This window comes from Sitophilus oryzae, unplaced genomic scaffold (assembly GCF_002938485.1).
Source record: "Sitophilus oryzae breed Bouriz unplaced genomic scaffold, Soryzae_2.0 scaffold_1442_pilon_pilon, whole genome shotgun sequence".
NCBI classification, from domain to species: Eukaryota; Metazoa; Arthropoda; class Insecta; order Coleoptera; family Curculionidae; genus Sitophilus; species Sitophilus oryzae.
The window spans coordinates 2,126,823-2,135,723 of NW_022146107.1; the positions used below are offsets into that span (position 1 = coordinate 2,126,823).

An 8,901-nucleotide genomic window follows, 5' to 3' on the forward strand; every position below is an offset into this window, starting at 1 on the left:
ATTTCAAATATTTATTTCAGTTTGATATAAGTATAAGACATGTTGTTAACAATTTTTAACTGAAAATGTTAAATATAGTGTATTCCTGATATGCTAAACAACTCTTGCAAGAGGAAAAAAAATCGAATTAAATTTATAGGGTTTAATCCTGCTTGGTTAAAGACTAATTTCTTACATCGTTTCAGTTTTCGAACAGCTTATTTATATGTAGAGTATATTATTCATACAAATTGTTTAGATTCATCATCTAAACCTCTATTCCGAATTTCAGATAGAGATTGAGGACTAACGAGATTAAGATTTGAGGACTAACGACAATTTTCTCATTTTACAATTTTCTTTAAGATAGAAACTTGTTACTAACAGACAATATAAAACGTTATAAAGAAAAAAGTTTTTGTCAATCAGACAAATCTTGAAAAAGTTTTCGTTGTCCTTTGTTGGTACTGCTACCCCGGGGTATTGTTGCAAAATTTTGGCCACCTAAATTTTAAACTAAGCCAAAAGCGATTCTTTAGCAAAAATCTTGTTTCGTTCCTAAAGGATATTTTCCATTTATACACCAATTTTTTACAAAACAGCCTTAAACATTCATGAAGTTTTGTAATATCTTCTTCACTGCCCTTAAATTTTAGCATGAAAAGTATACGATTTGATAGGACTTTGAAATCATCATAGTCAATATTTTGAGCCTTCATAAAGAACAATAGGTCTTGATTACTCTTTAAACCTTCTATAATAAGAAAAGCGATACGCGATATGGAAACGTATATGTGTCACGAAATTTATTGTCAAAATACCCAAGTCAATTGACACAAAAAATATCACGTTATGACGCGTCATGGCCAGCTACTAATATCTGATTTAATAAATCTATTTTGTACCTGTCAATAATAAGCGGATCTGCACTGTGTACGTAATATACTATTATTTCGTAGGGTCGCAAGTGGTCGCAGCCAATCTTTGCAGATATAGTTTTGGCAAGGTTTGATCTTACTAAAACACATAATTTCAGCCTGGCCATTTTTAGCCATTTTTTTAAAAGTCAATAAAACTTAGAAACTAAGAATTTAAGATCATTAGTAGAAAAAATTTAGTACCACAGAATTCAGAGAGATTCTAAAAATTATATTTATGCAATTTAGGATTCCTAGATATATGTTTTCAATGTGCTAGAAAGTGTAAACTTTAACTCTGAAAAGAAACCATTTTTTTGAACGATTGAAATGAAGAAAATATTTTACCATATTTAACCAATATAGACGTGACCTTCAAAACGTTATATTTTTTGTCACTGTTGGTATCCAAAAGCCTAATATGGTGTTTTCTAAAAAGAACAATAGGTTTACATTACAATGTAAAATTAGTCAATTAAAATCAAACTTTGGAAAAACCCTCAATGTCCGGCCATTAGCATTGGCTCGGTCTACTGTGCGGCGCCGTGTTTATATGCGGAGTGACGTCACAGCCAATGAGCGGTCGCTTCACGGCCCCTTTTAATTTTACCCTTGGGAAGGCTTTTTGATACCTGAAATTCTGGGCACCTGATCTTTTAGATGATTTTGTAATATCATTAAATTTATTTGAGGGTTGGTCCCTACAAATTTTGATGTATTTCGCTTGATTTAAGATCTGTTGCAAATGCCTAATTAGCAGCTACAGCATCAATCAAAGGGCGAATTTTGTAGTATCGATCCTTTGTACCGTCGTTAATTGCAGAATTATCGTTGAAATGTATGAGACGTCTGAGTTTTTTGAATCTTTTTATAGGCAGTTATTTGTGATATTCCTATCTCATTTGACCAATAGTCTTCATAAGCGGGTAAAGATACAATACCCATTGTCAAAAGGATGGACAAAAAATCAGTTATTTCTTTAAAATTGGTATTCAAGCTAGTTCCGGTTGTTTGTGTGCTATATAGGTTAGTTTGATTTACAATATTTCATATAATGTCCATGGAAAACTACTCCAGAAAGTACTGAAGTGGACTTAGCTCCTCTTTATTCTCAAGAATACCTTCTTCTTCTTCCACTAAACTCAGGTTTTCTTCCATTCAAATTTAAGTCATATTCCTCAGCATCCATAAAACATTTTTTATAGGATAAATAGTTTTTCCCCTTGTTGCTCTAATTTGTACCATATCCTTTAAATAAATTCGTGGTTCTTGCTTCTTCAGTTTATAGGAGGAAGAAAAATCTTCCCACCTAAAAAACTCTTGCGGTGTAACAACTTTAACTTTGTTTGAATTGGCTTTTTGGACCACGGTAACAAAATCTTTAAAATCGTAAATCTTTGGAGTTTTTTTCACTGAAACTTTAACTTGGTGATACTTTCTTTAATAGAGACTTTCGCTGAGTTTACAATATGATTTAAGAAACTGAAAAGGGTCCAATTTTTATTTTGCGATGAGCAATTGTCTACCCATAGAACAATGTTTTCATAATCTCTCATTTCCTAAATAAAATTGTATTACATGGTTACAATGTCTTCTTTTTACCTTCCGGTGAGGCCTTCATGGCAAAGTAATATTACTGGAACTTTATGTTCCTATGGGAACGAAACTATAATTAAAGGCAATTATTCGTGGACAAAAAATTGCTTTCTTGAACATATCAAGTCGCGGAAGCATTAACGCTTTCTGAAGATCCGCAGAAAAGTATGCAGTATTATTATTTTGTACTGAAACCTCGTTGTTGTAGGATGACCAATTTGTAGGATGAACGTGCTTCAACAGCTTTTGTCATGTCGATTTTCCAACTTTCCTCACAATCTGTACTAGGATTCTCTTTTGTATGTTCAGGGTTATGGAGCAAAAACGTTTCGCAAAGCTCACACTCTTCGTGGCCGAGCTTGGTAAATGAGATCTTCATTTCTTTAGTAACGACATTTCGATACACTTCGTAAGAACACACAAAATGTGGGTGTTTTTCTCTAAAATCCGAAAACAAAAGCTGAATACTCAGATCATTAGGTAAGTATCTTTTATGCGACGCAGGGTGTTTTTACAGAGTGTTTTAGCTTGATTTGTTCGATGTTTTGCCTTTCTTGCTGATAGTGATTCTTCTAATCGTCTTCGCTTTCTCTTTTCCCCTTTCTCTGTATATTCTTCTGATACGAAAACGCTTTCCTTGGTTCTATTGACCATTTTCTTTTTAATACAAATTAATGGGATATCTTCCTCATCTGATGAAGAATGGGATACGATCTAATTGGGATCTTGCACTGAGTAGTCCGAATCACATTCAAAACATTCTTGCTCATTGTCATTTCTAGAGCAATTTGCATAAGAGGTAGATGGTTGATCATAGCAATTTACCAATTACTGGCTGTAATGTCGCGTAACTAAGCTTTGGTTTGGTTTGGTTAATCATGATAGCAATTGCCTGGGTCTTCACAGAGATTTGTGTCAATGACTTATATACTTTCATTTATAATTGAGATAGGTAAATCTGAAATACATCCCATTGCTCATATCCTGTTGGTACTTCACTGAATAAATGTTCAGAACTTTGGAAGGATGAGGGTGCCGCTTCGATCAAAATTTTCATCCGGATTGACAGAAAAAGGTGGTGCATTTTGAGAGCTTGAAATGGAGTTTGGTATATCTTGGTTCCGCACTTTTCGGTATATATGGTTCCGCACTTTTTGGTTATGAATGAACTGACAGAAATTGGCCCAATCACTCTACACACGTGTTTCGTAGCAGGGCTGCAGGATCCGATTTAGGGAGCTAGGATGGTCAAGAGCCCCTGGCGCCCTGCCTTGGAGACGATTTAGGAAATTGCCCCTGCTTGCCTACACATGTCACAAGAAAGGACTCACCGAACCGTATCGAGAGCGACAAAGATGCAATATCACTGCTTTTAAAATACCACCGGCGCGGCGTCTCGGACGATCCAACAGGCCAGACAAAGGTTTACAGCGACAAATCGATACCTTGATGAATAGCACTGGTTGACTGGAATTTTAAGTTTTTCGCTGATTTTTGATGATTTTCTTTAGATTTTCACTAACTTTTTATCCGGCTCGAAGGACCAGATGTTATTACGCTGGATTTTCTTTTGCTTGTTGTAAAATAAAGACAAATAACTCTAATTTACAACTTATATTTAAGAGAACGCTACGGACCGTGCTACACAAACAATAATTTTTACAGCCCCCAGTTAGAAATTTGAAGGTTGCATATTGGTGCTTCTACATCGTACAAAACAAATAATTGCGTTGACTACATTTACAAAATTTAACTGAACTATATTAAACAAAAAAAAATAATATAAAATACAACAGTATAAAATAAAAATAAGTAGAAAAACAGAAATAGTATAAAATAATAAAAAATAATATAAAACGATAGGCGTTAACATACAGAGACCGCGTTAATACGACTTTCCCAACGGGTTTGACCCATAGGCTTTAGAGTCAAATCTGAGACATTATTTTTTAATAGATATTTTTATTTTTTTTAAACCTTTATTGAATATTTCAATTATGACTTTCTTGGGTATATGTTTCTTGTTAAAAATTAAATGATTTCTGGGCGATCTTAAATAATTTATTCGATTTCCTTGTTTTGAAAGTTTCTTATAAGTCCTGGAAATATCTCGTATTATCCTTGTATTATCTTTGCCATAATCTCTTGTAACTTGTTGGAAAAATCCTCAGTTGTTTGCGTTATGCCGCTAAAAGGCTCAGCAGCTGATGAGGCTTATGCAAAATCCTTCCTTCCTTATATTTAACCCTTGCATTATTTCTATAGATACCTTTCTTGTTCTTAAACTTTTATTCAATATTTCAATTGTGATTTTCTTGGGTATAGGTTTCTTATTAAAAATTAATTGGTTTTTATGCGTTTTTAAATCATTTATTTGCCATATCCTTATTGAATAAAATTTTAAGAAAAGGAAAGGTATCTATAAAAATAATGCAAGAGTTAAATATTGCAAACAACGGAGGATTTTTCCAACAAGTTACAAGAGATTATGGCTAAGATAATTCAAGGATATTACGAGATATTGTAGCGACCGCCAATTTTGGGTCCGAAAATAATCTTCATTTATTTTATTTTCGGCCTATTCCTCCGTTGGCGTCTACAAAAACACTCTTCTTCTTATATTCCACCATATGAGTCCATTATTGGTTCCTGCTTTTGTACTAATTTGGCTTGTTGAAAAGGGAGCTTATTTATCAGGTATTTTGTACCTCTTATTTAACACAGAAAAACCCTACACTTCCTATAATACTAATAACTATACGTTAACGTTGCTTTCGTGGACTATGAAAAGGCCTTTGACAGTGTCGAATTATGGGCTGTAGAACAAGCAATGAACAACTGCCGAATTGATTCAAGATATAGAACCTTAATCCATAATATATACAAGAACGCAACAATGACAATACAAATAGGAGATACTACTAGACCCATCCAAGTTAAGAGAGGAGTACGTCAGGGAGACGTGATATCTCCAAAATTGTTTACCTTGGCAATGGAAGATGTTTTTAAAAAACTGGACTGGTCGGAATATGGCATTAATGTAAACGGCAAAAAACTAAATCACTTGAGATTTGCCGATGACGTCGTCCTAATTACTGACACTTTTGAGGGAATTCAGGCAATGGTAAACCAGCTGACAACCGCATCGGAAAATGTTGGCCTAAAGATAAATATAAAACAAAAATGATGACAAATACCGAAAATCAAAACAACGTGACGATCAACGGATCCCCCCTGGAAACAGTTAAAGAATACATATACCTGGGACAGGTGATCAAGTTAGGAAAAGAAAACCAAACGGCCGAAATTACTAGGCGGAGCAAGTTGGCATGGGCTGGATTCGGAAAATTATCGTGGATACTCAAAATCAGAAATTTCCCCCAATATTTGAGAAGCAGAATTTTCAACCAATGCATATTGCCAATCCTTACATACGGCTGCCAAACATGGACATTTACAAAGGCAAATATAGAAAAACTGTCGAGGACCCAAAGAGCCATGGAAAGAATTATGTTAGAGTTAAACTTAAGGATAAAAAAAGAAATAGCTGGATAAGAATGCGGACTAAAGTGGAGGATGTGACAGCCAGGGGCGGCACGATTGAAATGGAGCTTTGCAGGACATACAGTTAGACAATCCGACAATAGATGGAACACGGTAATTCAGCGATGGAGGCCATACTTAGGACAGCGAATGAGAGGACGCCCTCAAATGAGATGGTACGATGATTTCAAAAGAGTGGCAGGACTACATTGGACACGCACAGCACAGAACAGAGATCGGTGGCGAGAATTGGGAGAGGCCTATGTCCAAAGTTGGACGACAAACGGCTAATGATGATGATGATGATGATACGTTAACATATATAACCGGCACTCACTCTTTTTGTTCACCAGATTCACTACGGTCTTCCCCGCACTTTGGCTGCTCTTCGTCCTGCAGCAGCCCACCCGGGTTTTGGCGCCGGAAAACCAGCGAGTGCCATCGGCGGTTGTCCGCCATTGGCCGTAGTAGTTGCTGCCGCCGGGGGTTATTGGTTCGCGGGGAGATGTTCGTCCATGGCCGATGGGATTAAGAGCTGTGAGAGCCCTTCGCCTCCCGACGCCGGATGATCCAGGCTGCGGGGGATTCATTTCTGGCGTGGGACGCCCAGGTTTGATGGGCATGGGCGCACGTGCGACTTCGGGTGTCGGTGGTCGGACGAATAATTCACTTGGGACTGGCGTAGTGTTTGGAGATGGCTGAGGCTCAGGGGACGGCGACGGGGCATGGTGTAGGGGCTGTATCGGTGTTTTATTCTACACACAGCGCACGTACAACTAGGCACACCAATTGATTTTAGCAGATTCCAGTAGTAGTAGGGTTGGTACAGCGAAGCGGGTGCCCGTTGGCATCTGGTACACGCGAAGATGAAGGTGGAGGGAGGCGCCTCTCCCGATGGGCTCATATATCTTTCAGACACGGATGGTCTGCACCAATCAATATTTGTTGGTTTGTTGGATTTTTAGTATTTTCTTGAAAAACGGGACAATTTGGCGTCCCGAAGCGTCTTTCGGGGACACCGGGACAGACGGTCGAAAAAAGGGACGGTCCCGTTCAAAACGGGACGTATGGTCACGTTACGCATGCCCCACTAGGGTACGCGGCGGATAAACGTCAGGATTATCACTATCCACTCCATTTTTGTTTGGATTACTTCAAATATATCTACACTCCGGGATTCCTCGAAGTTTGGTGCAGCAACACTAAAAAATATCCTTTTTTTTGCAAAATCATTTGTAGCTGCACCTGGTGAAAATATTTTGGTTTTAAAACACGGTTTTCCACATAATTTATTATATTTTTTTTGGGCCGATTAACATTTAACCTCTATATAATAATCACTGCTTATTCCATCTGGGGAAGCTCCTAAAAAAGGATAGTCCCCATTTAATACAAAACCTCTGCTATTTATTTTAATGTTTCTTTGTTTTTCCATCTGGAATATAACCTCACTTTCCAACAATAAGCCTCTTTTAATTGCATCCGTTTCTATATGTTTTGCTCCACCCAAAATCGCTTCCACTAACGAACCTTCTTTAGTTTTGCATCTTGATGCCTCGTAAATTTTAGAAGCTGTAATTCGAGCAAAACGCAGTTCGTACCATTCAGTCGATTTACTTTGAGCTCTTGTATATTTTTCAGCTTCTCTGCACAAAACTGTCATGACAGACTGGAATAAAGTTAATGAAATTTTCAGGTGATGGTGCTGTTTCATTCTCTTTATATGTTATCATAAGCTGAAACATTGACAAATTTGATTTTTCTGCAACTCCCAAGTGAAAGAAAATATTTCATTTCAGATCTTTTGCCTGAGCAACAATACTTTCCACATACTGTCTATTTCGAGGAATAAGTGGTGGTATTGGTTTATTGATCAGATTGCAGATCCATTTTTGCATCGCCTATTTTGGCGAAAGCAGATTTTTTTGCAGTAGCAAGTGACAGCAGGCTCTTCACTTCTTCGATGCACCCACAAAAGGAAAGCAATTGCAAAAAAAAAGACATTTAATAAGTAAATTTAATATGATCAATAAATTAAATTTAGACAAAAAATAGAGGCTTTTACAAACTAAATTGTAATGCCTACCTTTACTAGCAGCACAATATTTACATTCACAGCTAATCACCTTTTCTTCTGTCATATCTACAACGGCTTCAATAGAATACTCTTTTTGTCGAACCTTATGTTCGGGAGTTATTATTGCCAATATAATACATAAATGGTTTTCTTTCTTCACTTGTACATAACCTACTGCATTGTCACCAAACGATGCCTTTTGTGCCCTAGAATTAAGAAAGAAAACAATAAGATTTAAGTTCACTGAGGTAAAAATAAATTTTTTGCAAAAAAAATAAGTAGGTACACCAATTTTATACGCTAATAATTTAGTTGAACTTACCTTGTTGTTTTTGCATTTTTAGCTTCTGCACTAAAAAAATCGAGAAAAAAGTCGTTAACCATTTCGGCGTCAACTTTAGGAAGGTTATCAAATGACGCCTTTTCGAATCCAGGTTCTGGTACGACCATGATGGAACAAATTATCAAAAAATAACAATTTAAAACTTAAAATTTGATTACAAGCTTTCACAAACGGAGTAAACAAAAAATTTAACTTCAAATTTATCATTCAACATGCACGTCATATCAAATCGCAATGTTGCCAGTTGTTGGCTGGCGCACGAGCACGGTTCTGCAATGTGATTGGGCGTATTTTTCATACGTCATCAATTGGCACTTTAAAATTATTCCAAATTAAAGCTATTTTGAGGGCCTATAAAAATTATTCAATGTCATGGAACTATTTTTTTTGGATATATACAGGGTGTCTCAGAAATGAGTGCAGATATTTTAAGAGGTGGTAGATCT

At 36.4% G+C, this 8,901-nt stretch overlaps 1 protein-coding gene across 1 annotated transcript; it reads right to left on the reverse strand.

Moving 5' to 3' along the window:
* Window positions 1–7,347: 7,347 nt before the first annotated feature.
* Window positions 7,348–8,562, reverse strand: LOC115877209. Its single transcript, XM_030893367.1, has 3 exons — window positions 8,435–8,562; window positions 8,162–8,318; window positions 7,348–7,704 (listed from the first exon to the last, which is right to left on the reverse strand). Exons 1-3 carry the CDS (start codon window positions 8,560–8,562, stop codon window positions 7,348–7,350), a joined length of 642 nt encoding a protein of 213 aa, XP_030749227.1.
* Between the last annotated feature and the right edge of the window lie 339 nt (window positions 8,563–8,901).